The sequence below is a fragment of the Protopterus annectens genome, chromosome 8.part1, assembly GCF_019279795.1.
Source record: "Protopterus annectens isolate FY-2018-M chromosome 8.part1, PAN1.0, whole genome shotgun sequence".
NCBI lineage: Eukaryota > Metazoa > Chordata > Ceratodontiformes > Protopteridae > Protopterus > Protopterus annectens.
In genome coordinates, this window is record NC_056742.1 from 102784587 (window position 1) to 102806353 (window position 21767).

Below are 21767 nucleotides of genomic sequence, written 5' to 3' on the forward strand. Positions count from 1 at the left end.
AAGTCCGTCAGGACTTGTGGCAAAAGATGCCTTTGATTTCTGGAGGGGGGGGGTGCCTCTTAGGGTGGCCTTTCTTTCCAAGAGAGGAAGTATCCTTTTTACATGATGGTCAACACCCATCTGTCTGTGGTGATGGTTTTCCAAAAGGGGAAGCACCGAGACAGATGGGCAGAGAGGGGTAGGGGGTAAGGCAGTCACACATTGTTGGGGCCTCCTCTGTCTTGAAAGGGCTGCCTAGGGGGAGGCTGAGGGGCAGTTGGCCTGGAAGAGGTTTGTCTTCTGGTACCTCTTCTAGGTCTGGAAGTAGATGATCCAGTAGGGGTTGGGTTACGTCTGACAAGTGTGGCCTTGGCCGGGTTAGTTCCTGTAGTATTTGGAGATGGAGACACCAACAAATATTTGATGTCTTGTAATTCCTTACTCTTTTCTTGCAGGTTTTTGAATAGATCTGCAGATTGTTTTCCAAAGAGAAAATTGGGGTCTGGGGGCATCCCAAGAGGAAATTGGGGTCCAGGGGGGCTTCCAAGATCTTAGACTTAAAAGTCCTCTGGTAAGTGCTGAAGTCTAAGCCAGGAATATCTCCTGAGAACAGAGGCAGATGCTGCAGAGTGAGCAGAAGCTTCTAATCTAAAGCATCATAACTGCAACTAATTGAGTGTCTGGCTACTTGGGCAGCCAGAGAAAGCTTTGAAAAGATGTCAGCTTTTGTGGGGCAGTCAGGAGTACTGGCCAGCAAGGTGGCATCTTGAGAGACCGGGTCCAAAGCATATTTGGTCATATGAGTCTGATATTTGATGACTAAAACCAATGTGGAAGAGGTATAGACCTTCTTACCAATCCTATCCATAGATTTGCTGTCGTTGTCAGTGGGAAAGAGCGAGGCAGACAGAATGAGTCTGGATTGTTTATCCAGATATGTGATAATCGCATCTGGGTCTGCTGGGGGGGGGTTGACTAGGAATTTTTGGTCATCAGGCACTTTGTAGAAGCGGTCTAGATGTTTAGGGGAAGATGGCTGAGAGTCTGGTGTCTGATGTATAGGCAAAAGCATCCAAGTATGCAGGAATGACAGGTGGGATAGCAGAAGGTGAGGGGGATTCTACCTGTAAAAGTTCAAAGTACCTCTTCTGAGTTTCAGACATTTGAGTGGTGTTCCATTTGAAATATTCTTTCATTTTGGTGATAGTTTCAGCAAATGTAATATCCTCTGAAGGACAGTCTCCTTCAATAGATTCTTCATCTGGGGAGTAGTACACCTGAGGTGAAGAAATTTGGGAGGTGTAAGAAATTGATTCCTCAGAGGAGGAGTAATAGGCGTCTTGCTCTTCTTCCCTGTCCTGAGAGGCTGGAGGAGGGAGAGAAGCAGCAGAAGCAGGTCTAGGGCTTAGCAGTGGTACAGTAGAGGGAGATGAGGCTGAAGGCCTAAGGGCCATAAAGGCCTGCATCAAGGAGGTAGTGAAGGACTGCCAGTCAGGTAGGCCTTCTTTGGTCATGGTCAAATGCTTGTTTTTTTGTTTCTTTTTGGATGGTGTGGACATAGGCGTAGGCCTGGAGTCTGATGACGATCTAACAGTAGTAGTGTCCAGAGGAGGGATCCCAATTGGAAGCTCTGCTAAGTCTGGTTCCCCCTAGACCTCGACAGTAGTCAGGGTCTAGGCTGGCTTCAGGGACGTGCCGGTCATCAGCTGCAAAACGGATCTACGAAAGTCGCCGCTGAAGTCAATGGGTCTTACCAGTGCCCCTCAACTCCTAAATCAGAAGATGGCAGGGTGTCTGGTAGTGGTGCGGTAGAGGGCCTAAGAAACTTGGCCTTCTTATGCGGAGGTTCTGTCGAGGCCTCCAACGTGGGATCCATCCTAAGGGCTAATCGTTTAAGCAGTTGGTTCTCCAAGTAAAGATTAAGAGCAGCCAGACGGCTGCGCAGGGTCTTAGGTACAAATGAATGGCAAATGGAGCAGGCATTTTGGTCGTGCTCCCGGTCTAAGCAAAAAACGCAGTGGTTGTGCGAGTCTTTATGGGGAATCTGGCCCCCCGCATTGGCATTTACCCTTTTTGCGGAAATTGGCTATGGCTAGCTAAAACAAACCAGGCTTTAGCAAGATAATTAGAAGAAAAAACCCCAACGGGGTACTTAGCTTTTTAGACGTTTGTGCTGAAGGAGCGAAGCACACGATGCGTTGGCTGTCTGCGGATGAAAAGTTCTGAGGTCTGTGCGTGCAATCGTCACATTTAAGGACCCTGGTTTATGGCCCTACGTGTGACATCCCACACAGCTGCAACAGCCAACCTGAAGTTTTGGTATAGGAGCCGACGTACGGGTCGCCTGAGGCGGAAAATCCCACAACAAGAATACTGCAACAAAGGAATAGGACATCATTAGTTCTCAGAGTGGTGTACTTAACAGACCTTAGACACCCCTATGATTTTAAGCTAAACCACTCCATGACTGAAGTGGGTTACCTTAAAATTTGTCTAACTCACAGACTGACAACATTGCACAGGCTTATGAAACCATTCCTGAATGAATTATTTTACTTCAAGCTTCCTATGCAGAAATAGTTCTTTCCAGGTGAGAAATCCCTTGCCAAAAGGCTGGCTCATAATACCTTAGAAAGGAGTAAGGGTACCAGACGAAACTGGTTCAATTTTATTTCTTCAGACAATTTCTCATTCCCATAATAATAATTCAATCATTGACTGCATCCCAGATGCAAAGCAAGTCACTTAAAACTGGGGGTTGGCATAATGGTTAAGATGTTGACTTTCCAGATACAAGGCACAGTGTTGATACAAGGTACAGTGTTGATTCTCAGATTCTCACCTTCAGGAAGCACGGCTAGGCTTGAACCCCCCCGGGATTGCCTACTAATCGCCTATGAACTCTTATTCTTAGCCATATTCTTTGTGGGGGTGTGGCATAATGGCTAAGGTTTTCACCTCATACACACAAGGTACAGGGTTTGATTCTGAACTCAGATTATTGGCCAAGCTTAAAATGGCCCTTCAGTGCAGTCAGCCTAGAAGTCACCTATGAAATAACTGGCAGTTATACACACATTGTTCACAGAGTAGAATCAAATAATCCACAAATGCTCCAACCATCCAACACATTTAATATGACTGCTCCTTCTGTAAATTTACTCATAACATCTCAAAAATGCAGCAACATTAGACAGGAGGTTAATCTGCTCCACCACACACTCATGCATGTACATTACAGCCTTGGTACACTGGCATTCACTACACACCAACAACAAAATAACTCTACAATTCAAAGTAATATATCACTCCTTTCACACACATGTGGAGTCTTGAGATTAGTCATGCTGACCACTTGGCAAACCCTGGGAAGATTAAGGTTTGCATCTGATGGCTGCCACTTCCATGACTAAGACAGTAGACAGCAAGATAACAAAAAATATCTTGGGACTTTTTCATAATGAAATGCGAAGGAATCTGGAAAAAAAAAAAAGGGGGGGGGACCAAATACTCACTCTGAAGTGGAAGCTTTCTGCTGACTCAGTGTACTGGACTCTGAAATTCTCATACTGCCCTCCTCGCCAGAACCGTTCTATTTCATAGTCATAATACGGATCAACATAAGGATCGAGCCTTAAGGAAAAAATGGTAAAAAATTAAAACCATCCAAGCCTACAGTTAAAAGGAGCAGAGGCATTTAACAGTACTCCATCACACAATAAAGATCTACAATTTTACACAGCTGTATTACATTTCCATTGTCAACATTATCTGCCAACATTCACGCCTTGGCTTTACAGGCACATTACAATGAATGCTCTTTCTCTCTCTGTAAAGATGAAGTACAAGCCTCCCTGAAGTACTTCTTTTTACAGTACCAGGCTCACCTTCAACAAAGCTGAAATCTATTAAAAATCATTCCCTCCAATATAGCTCTTTAGAGTGTGTACTTTTAACTCTCAGTGGGTGCCTCTTGAGCCTTAAAAAAATGAAGTTATCACCTTACAAGTTCAAACAAATATTCATATCTCTGGAACCGTTAAATGTAAATGTCAAAAACTATTCAGGATAAATTAAACTTTATACTAGCGGTATTCATTCAGTTTGATGCTTTAAACATGATTTTATAAGGGAACATAAAGGCAGTGATTTTAATTTTATAATGTTGTACAGCTTATGACATCTTGGTAACCTTTCAGGCAAGACACATACTGCCACAGCAGGAATTTCTTCATACAGTTGTGAGCTTTCATATGAGGCTATGCAGTTTTGTGTTACCTCAACTTTTAGAGATATTTAGAGAAATATGGAAATTATTAGAATACAAATAATATTCTGCATCTCTTTAGCTGCATTAGACAGAGGTCAGATATCAATACAAATGTATTTGCCAACATGTACACTTTAAGATGAAATCTTCTGATACCCTTGCATGTAGCATGGTTTTGGAATTATCACTGCAAATACAAACAAGCAATATCTGATGCCTAGCGGTGTCAATAAGAGGTAACTAAAGAAATGCATGGAGCTGCACTCAGCTGTAATGAGTTGATACTTCTTTTCTGAGGTCATGCAGCGGGTATTAATTAAAGCAAGAAAACCAGCTACTAGAAAATCATATATTAACATAGAAGGGTTGCTAGTTGGTGCCACAAAAAGAAGCAGCACCCATTCGGGGCTAGTGTTTCTCTGGTTCTACATTGTATGTGGAAGTTACTATCCTCTAAACTGTCTTGCTCCAAGATAGATTTGTCAGTCATTTCAGCACATCTGCCCAGCGATCCTCCTCTTTTAATCTATTTTCATGTGAAAATGTTATTAAAAGGGGTGTGGCATACAAGGCATCATAGGAAAAAAGAAGTTATGTACTTACCATAACATTCCATGTGAGTTGTTCATCTCGCCTTCATTCTTTACTGATGGGTTCGGAGCCGATCCCTCAGCTCCGAGTCAGCCAAATGCAAAGCTCGAGGTCTTCAAATAGCTCGAGGCCAAGTCCCTATCCCATGATGCACCTAGAGTTACCTCAGATCTTGTTTGCTGCGTATAATACCATATGTCATTCTTTCACTCCCAAGAAAAGTTATACAAGGATTGAGCAACCAGGATGGATAGAGCATCTCAGTCACCTAATAGCCCAGGAGGGGGTAGGAGAGAGGGACGTAAGAATGAAGGCAAGATGAACAACTCACATGGAACATTATGGTAAGTACATAACTACTTTATGTGAAGTTGTTCTATCTCGATGTTCATTCTTTACTGATGGGTAGCGTCCCAAGCACCATCAACCTCGGGTGGCTCACGGAAGTATATTTCTCAGAACCGCAGATCCAAAGGAGGCCCTGTCAACTTTGTAATGAGTGATAAAGGTATGAGGTTTTGACCAAGTGGCTGCTGCGCAAATGTTATCTACAACAACTGGAAGGGCCACAGAAATATCTCACAAAGAGGATTACTGGCCTCAAACAAATGCCCTACGCAGACCATCTCAAAAAAATCCAACTTTATTCTGTCTCATATCGTCTACTCAGAGGCGATCTCTGCCTAACATACAAAGCTATGTCAAACCCCGAGCTGTTGGACATGCTCCATTTAAAAAAATCCCTCCGAGCTACATGCTCTAGGGACCTAAACCTTGTCACCACAATAAACAGAACATGCTGGAGGGATAGATTCCTGTCCCAGAGACTTCCCATACTCTGGAACAAGCTACCTATTTATATTAAACAAGGCTCCTCATTAACATTCTTCAAGAAAAATCTTAATGATTGGATGGGAGATAGGAAATTCACCCCGGGGATCACCTCTGTGGCGCTGCTTGACAGGGGCACAGGAAAATAATTTTCTGGGGTGGCAAAAGCCAGGGTACCGTTTGGCTAGGCTTATATAGGCCCTAGGGCCAAATAGCCTAGTATCTACCTATGAAACTATGGATGTAGAAACAGCTCTGGTTGAGGGAGCCTTAACTTTATGCTGTAAAGGCATGTTAGCAGCTGAATAAGCAAATGTGATACAATCAGATAACCATTTAGAAAGAGTTGTTTAGCCACTAGTCTACCCTTCCTGAAGTCTGAAAAATGAAACAAAAAAGCTGGTCTGATTTCCTGAAATCTTTTGTTCTAGCCAAATAAAATCTGAGCTGTCTACAAACATCAAGTTTGTGCAGCATGTACTCTAAATAGTTTGAATGGTTGGGGAAGAAGACTGGCAAATCAATAATTTGGTTGAGATTAGTTTCAGTGCAAACACTGGGCAAGGAGGGGACTGTCAGCATGGAATATCAAATAAGGAGGCTTGATGGATAAAGCCTGAAGCTCTGACACACTGTGGGCAGAAGTAATAGCTACTAAAAAGATGGTTTTCCATGACAAAAATTTGAGGTCACAAGAGGAAGCTGGTTCAAATGGCGGAAGAATTATGCGGGAAAGCATAAAATTTAGATTCCATGGAGAATAGGGGAATTTCACAGGTGGTCTAATATGAAAGGTCCCTTTGAGAAAGGCTTTGGATAACTTGTGAGACATAATATTCAATACTTTGAATCCAAGATGAAAATTAGAAATGGCAGCCAGTTGAACACGAACTGTTGCTGCTGCAGCTCCTTTGTTGAATATCACAGTCAAGAACTATAAAATAGAGGCCATGGGGGCTTGGTAAGGATCAATATCGTTTTTAGCGGTCCATATAGAAATTTTTTTCCATTTGCTAAGATATAGCTTCCTCGTAGAAGATTTATGAGAGGATAAGAGAATTTGCTTCATCTCGCTGGAAAGGTTATGGAACCTGGCTATGATGGGAATTGGAGCAGTCAAGCTGTCAGCTTCAGGGACTGCAGAGCGGGATGAAGTTCCCCCGATGAGTGTGTCAGAAGGCCTGGAATTGGGTCCAGAATCCAAGGGTCCTCCAAAAGATGAAGTGGAAAGAAGGGGAACCAAATCTGACAAGGCCAATTAGGAGCTATTAGAATGATGGTCCTTCCCAGGGTTTTTGCTTTCTGTAAAACCTTTGGTATCAATCGAACTGGTGGAAATGCATAGAGGAGACCCAGAGGCCGATCGTGTACGAGTGCGTCCCTTGGGGCTTCTCCCGGAGGGGAAAATCAGGGCAAAATAGCTTCTGCATTTCGTGCTCATGTGACTGGCAAAAAGGTTGCAGCAAGGCTGGCTCCACCTGTGGAATATCCTGCCGGCTATTTCTTTCTTGCGGGACCACCCGTGGGGCAACAAAATTGCTCTGCTCAGCTTATCTGCTATCACGTTGGATTTCCCCAGTATGTGCGCTGCCAACAGAAAGCACTGGGTGGAAATAGCCCACTGCCATACCCGGACAGCCTCGCGACAAACGGGGTAAGACCTGGATCCTCCTTGTTTGTTCAAATACCAGACTACTGACATGTTGTCTGTCTGAAACGCAATCATACCCAGAGGAAGAAAATCCTGAAAATACTGTAACGCCAAAAGTACTGCTCTCATTTCTAGGACAATGATATGCAGATGTATCTCTTGATCGGTCCATGTGTCTTGGGCTATCTTTCCCTGAAAATGCCCCCCCACCCACCCTATCAGGGAAGCGTCCGTGGTCACTGTGGCCGCTGGAGGGGGTAGCACAACTGGGCGTCCTATCGTGACATGAACTGAGGTCAACTACCACTGAAGATCCTTTTTGCAGGAATTTGTAATCATTATCATGTGAGACATGGGAAGCTCTTGGTAAGACCACTGAGTGAACAACAGTCATTGTAGTATCCGCATGTGCATACGACCTAGTGATATAGCTAGAATTGCTGCTGCCATCAGGCCTAACAATTTCAGAACTTCTGATGCTGGTACTTGTCTTTGGATATCAGAACGCTGACATGCTGACGAAGAAGAAAGACTCTTTCTATTGGAAGCCTTAGTGTGGTGGTGGTGATGGTGTCTAGTTCTGCTCCGATAAAAACAATATGCTGTGATGGCGACAAGGCAGATTTTTCTGAGTTGATTGTAATGTCCAGTTGCTTGCAGAGTGACAGAGGGGGCTCCCTGGCCTGAATGTGTTGATGTCTGGTGATGGCAGTAAGGAGCCTATCGTCTAGGTATGGAAACGCCTGGATTCCTAAACACTTCAGGTGAGCCGTGACCACTGCCATGCATTTGGTGAACACTCTGGGGCCTGTAGTAAGGCCAAAGGGTACAGCTCGAAAATGGTAATGATTGGCTCCCAGCCAGAAGCGCAGATGATCCCTGGATGGCCTGGCCATTTTTATGTGGTAGTAGACATCCTTGAAATCTACTGAGCACATTCAATTGTCTTTCCCTAAGAAGGGAAGCATAGACTGAAGCATTACAATCTGGAACTTCTCTTTCTTTACAGATTTGTTCAGTCTGCTCAGGTCCAATAAGGGTCTCCAGTCCCCAGTCTTTTTTGGAACTAAAAAGAATCTTGAGTAAGTTCTGGATCATGTCTGGTCTGCTGGGACTGGTGGGATGACTCTCTCTTATCAATGTTTGGACCTCTGTTGCTGCTTGTTCCCTGTAACAGGGTGGAACGTCTGGGATTCTTCTTATGGGTGGAGGGGGTGTGGCAAACTGGACAAAGTACCTTCTGGAAATGATACTTTGTACCCAGCTGTCTTATTTTGAACCAGACGTCGTGGGTACAAAGATAAGCGACCCACGACTGCCTCCAGAGCAGGACAGTCGGGCCACCTTTCAGGAGCACTGGTAGGCCTTTTCAGAAAAGAGATCTCTGTCACCCTGGTGTTGCGGACCCCCTCTGCCACAAGGGTGGTGGTGTTTTCCATTATTGCCCCCTCCTCTGCCTCTGGAGGGGGGTTCACCACGTGTGTCCTGAAAGACTCCTTGGGCTTTTCAAAACCATATTTTCCCTCCCCTTTGATCCTTAGGGTAGGGTCTGGTAGGGGTGGAAAAATGGACGCCGACAGCAGATAGAGTCTTTCCGTTCTGCTCACGCCTGGTTAAGGTTTCCTTCACTTTAGGCCCGAAAAGGGACAAGCCATCAAAGAGGGTATTCAAGAAGGATGACTTGAAGGGCTCCGCGAAGGAACACAAGCGCATCCAGGATTGTCTTCTAAGTGCAACTCCTGTACCCGCTGCCCTACTCGTTCCATCAGCTGCATATGAAATGAGGCACATGGATGAGTTTACTATAGAACTGAGGGTATCAAGCTGGGTGGCAACTTTGTCAGTAGCTCCTGCAGCTACTGTATCCTGAAGACAATCTCCTAGCTCTTTAAGGAGATCTCTAGTTTTAACCTGGTAAAATGGGTTAAATAGTTGAGCAAACAAAGAGCAAAAGTCGCTGAACTAAACATGTGCTTCCCATATCTATCCATGATCCTGGAGTCTCTGTTAGGAGGATGGATAGATGAGGAAGTTTCAGACATTTCTTTTTTGGGGGCTGTCACCACCACCATGGCATCAACATGCACACCCTTTGTCAAGAAAGATTTGTCGGGGGGGGGGGGCAGAAATGAACTTATTAGGCCTCCTAGGGACAGTCTCCATAGTATCCGGAGACTCCCACGCCCTTCGTCAGACCAGCTGCATCAACGCATCGACGGACGGAGACACCCAAGAGGTGGAGGGCTGAGACCCGAAAGCCTTCAAGAGGACTGACTCATCCCCAGTAGGACTTTTGGACTGCCAGTCACCCCTCTGCCTCAAGACTTCAAGTATCTCAGCAAATGAGATATCTTCAGAGGGGGACTGTGGGGACCCTTCTGACTCATCCAAGTCAGTATCAGATGTTAAAGACTCCTGGGGGGAGTCTAGATGTTTCCTCTTACACAATCCCTTCCTGGGAACCTCATCAGTGGGAGCTTCTGGTGAGGTCTCGGAAGAGCAAGGGCCACCCAATGGGGCTTCCTGAGGCTCTGGGTCTCTACGTTTGGTCAGGATGTGTGAGCCAGAAGCAGACACAGGTGTTTTATGAGAGGAGGAAGCCAGACCTGAGGTTAAGGATGTCTTAGGAGACATGACTCTCCTCATGGCATTGAAAGCACCTCTGCTCCGATTCGAGGGAACCGACGGATCCGCGGAAACCATCGATACCCCTGGCACCGGGACAGTGGGCTCCGAACCAGAGGTGGGAGCAGTATTCATCCGAGCCAAAGCCCCGAGAGGCAGAGTCGGAACCAAGTTGGTCTGACTATCCTCCCCGGACCAGACCAGTGTGCGTCAGCTCCTAGAGTCCTCAACGGGCACCGAGGATGTCAGAGTGAAAGGAGCCGAAGACACTGGAGCAGGCATTGGCTCCGAGGGTTCCACAATCAACAGGTCCGACTCCGAAGGACCAGCTTGGTTTGGAGGAGGAACAGTTTGAGCTGGTGTAAGGGTCTTTGGCTCTGAAGCCATTTGGGTTGAAGCCGATAAAATTTTTGACAAGGTCGGTGCCAATAACAGCTTCTGTACCACACAATCCACATCCAGATCAGAAAGGCTGATAGAGGACCAAGAGGAGCGCACTGAAGGTGGTACCGACTGTAATAATGGACTCTCAGGAGTTTCGGATACCAGCTCCAAGACTGGGGACCGGCTCAGAAAAGAAATGACTGTCGGTTCAAATGGCATTTTTTTTTTATTTCTTTGATTCAGAAGTCTTAGAAGACTTTGAGGACTTGCTGGATCCATCTTGGCCGCTCAAAGCTTCTTGGAAGGATGGTTTCAACAACCTTCTGCCTATTAATTTTCTTTTCCTTTCCTGAAGGACCCTGTAGGAGAAGGAATGGCATATAGTACAGCTATCCTATAAATGCAGGGCTCCTAGACAGTACACACAATTTACACGGCTGTCTGTTACGGACATCTTTTGGCCACATTTTTGGCACTTCTTGAAACCTGACTTAGGATGCTTCTCTTGGTCGGCCATTGTAATCTCAAAAAGAAAATTACTGTCACCACAAACAATTCTTAACAGTAATTATCCACAAAAGCCTTAAATAAAATCAGGCTAAGTCAAGCACACACACACAGCAATACTAATGTAAATAAGTGACAGAAAAAGGTCTGTGTAAAAAAAACACAATAAGAAAAATCTAAGCAGACTATGCAATGAAAAAGATAGCTGCTATAAGACACAACAAACCTTATCTAATGTTTTCTAAGGAATAATTTTATCTGACAAAAAATACTGTCAACTGCAAACTTCAACAGTAATTATTAAAACTAAGCCTTTTCTAAAAAAAATGAAGGCTAAACACACCACACAGCAAATAACTACAAACTATCTAAGTATTAAGTATAAATTGTGACAAAAGGTCACTGAATAAACACACTGTAATAATCAGAAAGGTTTTTAAACTAGGCCTAAAACAAGAGACCAACTAGAAGTTTAAAGCACAGTAATGGGAAGGGAATATAAAGTAGGTAAACATACCAAAAAGCTATAAGAGCTTTATTAAACTATTCTAAACTACCTAAAACTATCTAAATAGCAAAATAATTAAGTAAGGAATGAAAAAAAAAAACTGTTTTACTGGCCCGCGCTAATGCAGAAAGTACAGTTGTGTACTCTTACCATAAATGTAAATGTTCGAGTGTTTTCACTGTTGCAGTCATTACTGTAGGGTTCTCTTGCTGGCAGGCTGCCCTCAGTCGGCCAGAATCCCAAAGTCTGGGTCCGGCGTCGGCTGAAGTCGCTCCCTCCCTGACGTCAGCGTGCCAGGGGTATAAGGGCTCCAGCCGACGCCATCTTCTTCAGTTTTTCTTGCCCTAGATGTCAGGTGCCCAAAAAAGGCTAACAGCATGGTCTGAAATGAGAAGTTATGTACCTACCATAACGTTCCATGTTAGTTGTCTTCTCTCGCCTTCTTTCTTGCTTGATGGGTTCGGAGCCAATCCTTGGCTCTGACTCGGCACTTTGCTAAGCTCAAGAGTCACTTTTACCAGCTCGAGGCAGCCCCATATCCCATGATGCAAGGCGGTAAGTACCCAGATCTCGTTTGGTACCTATAGGCTATAACACCTATCACAAAAAACTTCCCAGAAGGAAGAAAGGCAAAAAGCCTAAAGGATGGGCTATAAGGTAGACTAGAAACTAGCTGGTCTTAAGAAACACTCTTCCATACAGGGAGGAAAAAGGTCTGTCCAGGCCAGGGGGCAGGAGGGCGGGTCGCAAGAAAGAAGGCGAGAGAAGACAACTAACATGGAACGTTATGGTAGGTACATAACTTCTCATTGTTAAGTTGTCAATCTCGCCTTCATTCTTGCTTGATGGGACCGCGTCCCTAGCACCTCTGTCCTGGGTGGCTCAATGGAACAGACTCTTGAGAACTGTAGAGCCAAAACTGGCTCTATCCCTGGAGGCCAAATCCAATTTGTAATGAGAAACAAAGGTATGAGGAGTGGCCCAAGTGGCTGCTGCACAAATAGTGTCTAAAGGAAGTCTAGCCTGAAAAGCTGTAGAAGTGGCTAAGCTTCTGGTTGAATGCGCTTTAGGTTTTGAGCACAGCTGTTTTCCTCTGAGCTGATAGATTTCGGAGATGGTGGAAGAAAGCCATCTAGATAAGGTCACTTTGGAGACAGGGAGGCCTTTCTTGTTTTCAGCATAAGAAAGAAAGAGCTGATCGGATTTCCTGAATTGTTTTGTTCTGTCCAAATAATATCTGAGTTGGCGGTGAACATCAAGATAATGTAATTTTTGTTCGATCTGTTTGAGTAATTAGGAAAAATACAGGGAGGTCAATAGATTGGTTCAAATTATTTTCGATGCCACCTTGGGCAAAAAGGTTGGATTAGTTCTCAAGGATACCCTGTCTTTGTGGAAGACCAAATAAGGGGACGAACAGAGAGAGCACGAAGTTCTGACACTCTCCTTGCCGAGGTAATAGCAACAAGGAAGAGTGTTTTCCATGAAAGAAATTTCAGGAACATGAAACAGCTGGCTCGAAGGGAGGAAGAATTAAGGATGTCAGCACTAGATTTAGGTCCCATTGAGGAGGAGGACTCCTGACTGGAGGTTTCAGGAGAAAAATTCCTTTTAGAAAGGCTCTACAAAGCCTGTGGGACATAATGTTGTGATCTGCAAACCCGACATGAAAATTCGAGATAGCAGCCAACTGAACTTTGACCGTGGAAGATGAAGAGCCCGAGTGAAAGATTTCCGCTAAGAAATCCAAAACTGCTTGAACAGGGGCAGTAAAAGGATCTATATTTTTAGCTTTTGCCCAACAAGAGAAACGTTTCCACTTGCTGGTATAAATCCTTCTAGTAGAGGATTTAAGGGAAGCCACTATGATATCCCTGACAGGATTAGAGATCATAGGAAGCCTGGCTAAGGAAGGAAGTGGAGCAACCAAGATGTGAGGTTGAGAGAAGGAATAGACCGATGCAGCTGACCCGATTGGTGAATCAGAAGGTCTGGCACTGGGTCCAGATGCCAAGGCTGCACTAACAGGTGACGATGGAGGAACGGAAACCAAATTTGTCGAGGCCAATAGGAAGCAATGAGAATCATTTTGGCTCTCAAAACGGTGGCTTTCCGGAGTACTTGTGGAATCAACGGAAAGGGAGGAAAGGCATAAAGAAGTCCCTGAGGCCAATCCTGGGTTAGAGCGTCTCTGGGGGATGGCCTGGTAGTGGGAAGAGAGAAAAGAAGTCTGGGCATTTGCTGTTTAGGGGAGTAGCAAAAAGATCGCAACATGGGCGGCCCCATTCTAGAAAAATCTCCTCCACTATAGATTGTTTGAGAGACCACTCATGAGGCATGAGAATAGCTCTGCTCAATCTGTCCGCTAGAATGTTGGTTTTCCCAGGGATATGCGTTGCTACCAGAAACCGATGAGAGGAGATCGCCCATTGCCAAAGTCTGAGAGCTTCTCGACACAAGGGGTAGGACTTGGTTCCGCCCTGTTTGTTGATATACCATACTACAGACATGTTGTCTGTGTGAACTGCAATTGTTCCCAAGGGAAGAAAGTCGTTGAGGGCTTGCAACGTTAAAAGCACTGCTCTCATCTCTAGGACATTTATGTGCAGGTGGTATTCGAACGGTTTCCACGTCGCATGAACCATCCTGCCCTGATAATGACCCCCCCCCACCCGATCAGGGAGGCGTCCGTAGTGACTGTGGCTACCGGGGCCGGGGATACAAAGGGCCTGCCTTGATGAATCTGGGGAGAAGAAATCCACCATGATAGATGAGTCTTGCAAATTTGTGTCACCAGGATTTGGTGACGCATGGGAAGTTGTTGGTAAGACCACTGGGTGAACAACATCCATTGAAGAAGACGCATATAGAAGCGGGCCAGTGGAAGAAGGGTAATGGCCGCAGCCATGAGGCCCAACACCTTCAGAACCATTCTGGCTTGCACCTTTTTGCAGGCAAGGATGATCTTCACGTGACTTTGGATATCTGAAATTCTTTGGTCTGTGAGGGTTGCTGACATCCGAACAGTGTTTAAGTTTGCGCCTATGAAAGTAATAGACTGGCAGGGCAATAAGGAGGATTTTTCGTAGTTGATCGAAATTCCTAATTGAGTGCATAGATTTAGGGTGTAATCCCTGGCTTGAAGAAGTTGATGCCTGGTGGTGGCTGAAAGGAGCCAGTCGTCGAGATACGGAAACACCTGGAATCCTTGACGTCTCAGGTGAGCCGTGACCACTGCCATACATTTGGTGAACACTCTGGGGGCTGTAGTGAGACCAAAGGGCAGGGCTCTGAATTGATGATGACTGGACCCCAGCCGAAAGCGGAGAAACCTTCTGGAGCATCTGTGAATTTTTATGTGATAGTACGCGTCCTGAAGGTCTATTGAGCACATCCAGTTGTCCTTTTCTAGGAAGGGCAAAATTGACTGGTGTGACCATTCGAAATCTTGTCTTTCTCACAGACTTGTTGAGTCTGCTGAGATCCAATATTGGTCTCCAGTCTCCCGTCTTTTTGGGGACCAAAAAGAATCTTGAGTAGATTCCGGGCTCTGAATTGTCTGTTGTAACTGGCTGAATGGCCCTTTTTTGTAGAAGCTTTGAAACTTCTAACTTTGCAATTTCCCTTAGACCGGGTGGCACATCTGGAAGGGAATTTTTGTGAGTGAAAGGACTTTCCTCGAAAGGAATCTTGTAACCCTCGGATATGATCGACTGTACCCATCTGTCTTGAGAGAGGGAACGCGAGGCTTCTGGGTACAGCGATAGTCTTCCCCCGACTGCCTCCAAGGATGGACAGTCGGGCAACATCTCAGGGATGCTGGAAGGGCTTGTCAGAGAGGCTCTCTGCTTCCCTGGTTTTGTGGACCCCTCTGCCTCTAGAGCGGCGTCTGTTATTATTACCCCCTCTGCCTCTAGGGGTAAACTGACCACGTGCGTCTGGCGTGACTCCCTGGGATTTACGGAACCACATTTTTCTGCCCTTCTGACCTTTGGGGTAAGGTCTAGAGGGGGTAGAAAAACAGACCCCTACGGCAGAAAGAGTCTTGCCGTCCTGCTCACACCTGGTCAATGTATCCTTCACTTGAGGGCCAAACAATGCTGACCCATCAAAGGGAGAATTGGTGAAGGACGCCTTAAAGGGGTCTGCAAAATTACAGAGCCGCATCCAGGATTGACGTCTAAGAGTCACTCCTGTACCCGCGGCTCTACTCGCTCCATCTGCTGCATACAAGATCAGTCGCATGGAGGAGTTAGCTATAGAATTAAGGATTCCTAGCTGAGAAGCAATCTTTTCTTGAGCCCCTGCAGCCGTAGGATCCTGCACTACTTCACCTAGTTCCTTAAGGATGTCCCTTTGGAGTCTGGTGAAGTGACATAAATAGTTCAGTGAACGCATGGCAAAGGTCGCGGAGGAGAACATCCGCTTACCATACCTATCCATGGTCCTAGAATCCTTATTAGGAGGGTGGACTGGTACGGAAGGATCTGCAAGTTCCTTCTTAGTGGCGGCCGTCACCACCATGGCATCAACAGGGACACCTTTTGTAAGGAATTGCTTTTCAGAAGGGGCTGTAATAAATTTAGACGGCCTCCTAGGAACTGGCTCTACAGAATCAGAAGCAGCCCAAGCTTTTTGAGAAATAACCTCCATAAGGGGGTCGAAAGGTGGAGACACCCAGGAGGTGGAGGGTCGAGATCCAAACGCCTCTAGGTATACCGACTCATCCTCGGAGGGATTTATGGAGAGCCAGTTTCCCCTCTGTTTTAGGAGTTCTAGGATGTCTGAAAAGGAGACATCCTCAGAGGGGGATCTTGGGGATCCCTCCGACTCATCTAAGTCGGTATCTGAAGTGGTAGACTCAGGGGAGTCCAGGTGTTTCCTCTTACAAGTACTCTTGCGCGGAGGATCTCCTGACTGGTAAGGAGAATCCTCGGAAGAGGGGGTTCTTCCCAGTGGGGAAACCTGAGGCGTTGGATCTCTCGGTCCGGGAGCAAGAGAGATGGAAGAGATATCGACAGGCACTGTAGAGGGAGGAGCTAAGGGAATAGACTGCTGACTGAGCCCAGTGGCCAGCACACTCTTCATCACCTCGAAGGCCCCCCTTCCAGGGAGATCCGAGAGAACCCATTCCGAAGAAACTGGAGACTCCCGGGCCCACCGAAAGGGAAGGCTCCGAGGCAGATGTCGGAGCCGAGCTCACCAAGGCCGAAGCTCCAAGGGGAAGAGCGGGGTCGGACAAGGGTCCGATGCCACTCACCCCCTCGGAGACCAGGGAAGCCCGACCACCGAATCCCTCCAAGGAGGGTCTCGAGGAGGAGATAAGAGTAGATGCTGAAGGTGCAGAAGGAGGGGGTATCTGCCCCTCAGCCATAGCCGTGACTATTCCCGTAGACTCCAGCTCCAAACTCTGTGGCAGAGTCGAAGGAGGAACTTGAAGGGGGTGTGGACTAATAGTAGTCTGTTGAGACGGACTATGAAGCATCTGGGCCAGTGCCTGTGATTTTAATAATCTGCTTACCACCCTCTCTAAATCATGGTCAGATAACCTGGACGACCTAGATGATCGGCTCCGATGGCTCCGTTCCGAAAGAAGAGGTGAGGCCGGTGCCGACAGAATCGGTTCCAAAGAGACCTGGACCTCTTCCTCGAAGGAACCATCGGAGCCGACAAACCCACTGATCCAGTCGGAGCCGATAACTTTTCGGCTCCGATAGAAGATCTAGATGCATCGGCTCCAGTCGGAGCCGATGCAGGCATCGAAATAGCGGTGTCGGAGCCGGTCGGCGCAGACACCGAAGCCTGGGCCACATGGTGGTCGGAGCCAGTACTCGGAACCGACACCAAAGTGACCAAAGAAGTATCGGCACCGATAGCCATCGGTGCCGAGGATTTAGCCAAGGTTGGATCGGATCCAGCCGGAGCCGATCTCGACTCCGACATACTCGGAGCCAAGGCCGAAGGCTTTGGAACAGAAGCCTGGGCCTTAGACTTGGAAGGCTTTCCCGGAGCCGATTTGGCCAGGGAGCCCTCCGGTTTAAGGAGTCCCCTTAAAATAAGTTTGTTTCTCCTTTCCTGCAGGACTCTCTGGCTAAAAGAATGACATACTGCACAGGAGTCCTGCAGGTGGAGAGGTCCCAGGCAGTATAAACAAGAAGTGTGACCGTCTGTCAGAGACATTTTCTGACAGCACGAGTCACACTTCTTAAAGCCTGAGACCCTCTGCTCTTTGGACATAGTGTACACAAAAACAGAACACACACAGTCCCAAACAAACAATTAAAAATAAAGTGTAAAAACCTCACACACACACACACCCTGACGGGGGGGATGGGAGGGAAGGTAGGCCTGACTAAAAAAATTAAGGAGGAAGGATAATTTTAGTCAAAAAGGGGTTTACAATTAACTAAAAATGAAAGATTTCTAAGAAAATCTAGTTTAAAAGTGAAAAGGGGCTAAAATCAGTTTAAATTTAAACACTTACCAGGAGCTGGTAAAAGGAGGACCTCATCAGCGAAGCGGCAAACGAGATCTAGGTACTTACCGCCTTGCATCACGGGATATGGGGCTGCCTCGAGCTGGTAAAAGTGACTCTCGAGCTTAGCAAAGTGCTGAGTCGGAGCCGATGATCGGCTCAGAACCCATCAAGCAAGAATGAAGGCGAGATTGACAACTTAACATCATAAGTATGCATGAACCATAAAACATCCCCACCACAAGCTGCAAATACACCTCAGAGGAAGAGTAGTGTACAGAAAACCAGAAAGAACTCATAGAAACAACAAGAGAGGGGCTAGGAGGGAGGGTAACCCAGACTGCAACAGTGAACACACTTGAACATCTACATTTATGGTAAGAGTACACAACTGTACTATGCTCATCGTGTTTCAATGTTGCAGTCATTACTGTAGGGTAGAATCCCAAAGCTAAGGAAGGGTGGTTGGCTAGGCTACAAAAGGGGTGGCTAAAAGGCCCTGCAGAACTGCAGAGGCAAAGCCAGCCCTAGATTTAGAGTAGAGAGGTAGATTGTAGTGCTTAGTGAAGGTGTGCACAGAATTCCAAGTAGCAGCTTCTAAGATCTCCTTGGTAGGTACTCCTCTGAGGAAGACTGCTGAGGTAGCCGCAGCTCTAGTAGAATGGGTCCTGATATTACTGGAAACTTGTTTGCCATGATGAGAGTAGCAGAACCTGATACAGTGGGCAACCCATTTAGAGATAGTTTGTTTTGTAATTGCCTTTCCATGTGATGTAGTAGCAAAGGCTACAAACAACTGGTCTGTTTTTCTGAAGGTCTTGGTCCTATCCAGGTAAAAACGAAGCTGTCTGTTTATGTCTAAAGAATGCAAAATCCTCGCTCCTTTATTTTGAGGATTAGGGTAGAAGGTAGGTAAGTGAATAGACTGATTCAAAGCTACCCTTGAAACTACCTTAGGCATGAATGTGGGGTTTGTCCTCAAAGAAACCCTGTCCTGGTGAAAAATAATGAAAGGCTCCACAGCCCTGAGTGCTTGTAACGACAAAACTCTCTTGGCAGAGGTTATAGCTAAAAGGAGAGCCGTTTTCCATGCAAAAACTTTAAATCTGTAGTAGCAGCAGGCTCAAAAGGAGGCAGAGTTAGGTTTTCCAAAACATAATTGAGATCCCAAGTGGGGGTTGGTGCTCTTCTAGGAGGCCTTATATTTTTTGCCCCTCTGAGACATTGTTTGAGTAAAGGATGAGAGAAGATTGGGGGATCCGTATTGTAATGAGCAGAAATAGCTGAGGCATGTATTTTAATAGATTAAAAAGATAAGGCCCTTATGCAGCATCTCTGTTAGGTATTGTAAAATCAGAGGAATGTTTGCAGTTGCAGTATCAAAACCTTGTGCTTGGTTCCAGGTGCAAAATCGCTTCCATTTTCCTGCATAAGATTTCCTGGTGCTAGGTCTTCTGGCTTCAAGAATTACATCCATTACCTGTTTGGTAAGGGTAGTACTATTTATAGCCCCTGGATCTGCCACAGGCTGCTAAGCTCAGAGTTTTGATTTGGCTGTGCAGGATCCAGCCTTCCTGTTGAGACAGAAGGTGTGGAATTTGAGGTAAAATCCAAGGAGGTTCCTGACACAGTTTCATCAGTGTTGAATACCAGAATTGTCGAAGCCAGTTGGGAGCCCGTAGAATCATTTTTGGTTTGGCCTGTTTGATTTTTAGCAACACTCTCAGAAGAGGAGGCAGTGGAGGAAAAGCATACACCGAGAGGTTCTTCCAACTGAATGACAGAGCAGCCACTTTCCATGCTAGTTTATGGTAAGTTCTCGTGTAGAAAGTTCGAAGCTGGTAGTTCTGGGGGGATGCAAAATGATCTATGTCCGGGCATCCCCATGCCTCTGTTATCATCTTGAATATCTGAACATCCAACCTCCATTTGTGAGGATCTGAAAGGTTTCTGCTTAGACTGTCTGCCAGAGTGTTGTTTTTTCCTGGCAGAAATTGAGCCTGGAAATCCACTTTCTAGGCCAGTGCTGTGAACCACAGATTCATGGCCAGTCTGCACAGGGGGTAGGAATGGGAACCCCCCTGCTTGTTTATGTATCACATCACTGTAGTGTTGTCTGTCTATCAATAATGGACCTGGCTGTATAAGATCCTGAAAAGCTGTCAGGGCATTCTGTACAGCTAACATCTCCTTCAAATTGATGTGAAGGTGCATCTGGTTTGTTGTCCAGGCACCCTGAAGACATTTTCCTTGCATGTGGGCTCCCCATGCATAATCCGAGGCATCCGTAGTTATGACTTGCTTGGCTGGGATTGGACAGAAAGGCTTTCCCTTGTTCTGGAAACAGGCCTTGGCCCACCAAAGAAATTCCTGCTTGAGGCAAGGTAGGATTGCTATCATTGTTTCCAAACTGTGACAATGCTGAGACCATACACTCTTTAGGTACCACTGTATCTTCCTCATATGCAGTATTGCATATGGAACTAGCAGGATGCAGGATGCAGGATGCCATGTAACCCAAAGCCTGCAGAACTTTTCTTGCAGTTAGCTGACAAACTGAAGACAAGTTTTTGAAAGAGCAAGCCAGTTGCATTTGTTTGTCTGGTGTCAGGTAAGCCATCTGGGTTGTAGTGCTTAAAAGAGCTCCCAGGAATGTAATCTGTTGTGTAGGTACCAGGTTTGATTTCCTCAGATTCACTGTAAACCCTAGACACCCCAGGAGATTTTGCACAAAGTCCAAATGCTGAAGTAGAGTATCCTTGCTGTCTGCTTGAATGAGGCAATCGTCCAGATAAGGGTATATTTGAATTCCCTTCTGTCTGCAAAATGCCATTACTGGTGCCAGGCACTTGGTGAAGACCCTGGGAGCAGTAGATAAGCCAGAGGGCTGGTGTCAAAACCAGAGCTGGGGGGGAAAGAAATAGGCCCTTCTATAGATGCCCACCAGATGAAAGGAAGACTACCAATACACAGATAAATTTGAGCCTTACTCAATGTCTTCTCTATCCTATTCCAATAAAGACAAATTCTGAAGTCATCTGATACTCCAAGGGTCTTGATCATTTCCATTCTCAGGAGAAGCTACCAACTCTTATTAGAGAGGGATAAGAAAGACCAGAATTCTCTACATAGGAGACCACAGCATGAGATACTGGATCCTTAACAGCTTACATGGAGATAAGTTCCTTTCTAGGAATTCTTGGGGGAGGGAGAACAGCCATCTTCCCTGGTCTAACCTCTTCTAATTTTCTTTCTTCCTTCTTTCCTACTTTCTGAAAGAAAAACACTTCTCATTTTTTTTCTTCAATTTTGCATAGTTCTTGGACAAATTTCACAATCTGCTGACAAATGATCCACCCCAGGCATGAGATATGGGTAATGTGTGTGTCCCTATAGAAAGAAGAATTATAGCCAGAATTGGAGCACTTTTTTTAAAACCAGTGGCATTGTAAACACCTGAACTTAAAGCAAAAAGAACATGGTGCTAAGCACAAGCAATAAAACCTTTCAGGGTTAAAAAAAAAAACGTAGCTACCACTAATTCAGTGGTCAAGACTGTCAGAAAAAGCAGCAACTGGAAAAAAGTTAAATTATTCTGGTCTCAGTCTCCTCAGCAACCTTATAGACAATAGTCTAAAATATAAAGGGCAGCAAGCACTAAAGAATAAATAATAACAATAAATACTCTGTACCAAAGGGAGGAAGAAAATATGTCTAACACAGCTAAAGGCCCATCCTGGGAATGGGGAAGAGAAAAAAACTAACAAATCTAATAAAAAAAAATACTTAGCTGTTCAAATGCAAAGTTAAACTAGACAGTAAAGTAACAAAGGCTACAAATGGCTTCCTTTTTTAGATAAAGCACTGATGAAAGACAAGTGCTCAAGCACAGGATCAGAGAAAGACAATATAAATGGGAGTGAGGAGGAACAGCTCGAGTTTGGGA

The 21767-nt window shown here is 45.6% G+C and overlaps 1 protein-coding gene across 13 annotated transcripts in view; it reads right to left on the bottom strand.

Annotated features, from left to right (window-relative positions):
* ZC3H18 (zinc finger CCCH-type containing 18) overlaps window positions 1-21767 on the bottom strand; it is a 2225788-nt gene that overhangs the window by 1693544 nt on the left and 510477 nt on the right. For all 13 annotated transcript variants that reach the window (XM_044081724.1, XM_044081723.1, XM_044081715.1 and 10 more), the window contains one exon: window positions 3495-3612. In XM_044081724.1, the coding sequence (XP_043937659.1) occupies window positions 3495-3612 (118 nt within the window). The remainder of the gene's footprint in view (window positions 1-3494; window positions 3613-21767) is intronic.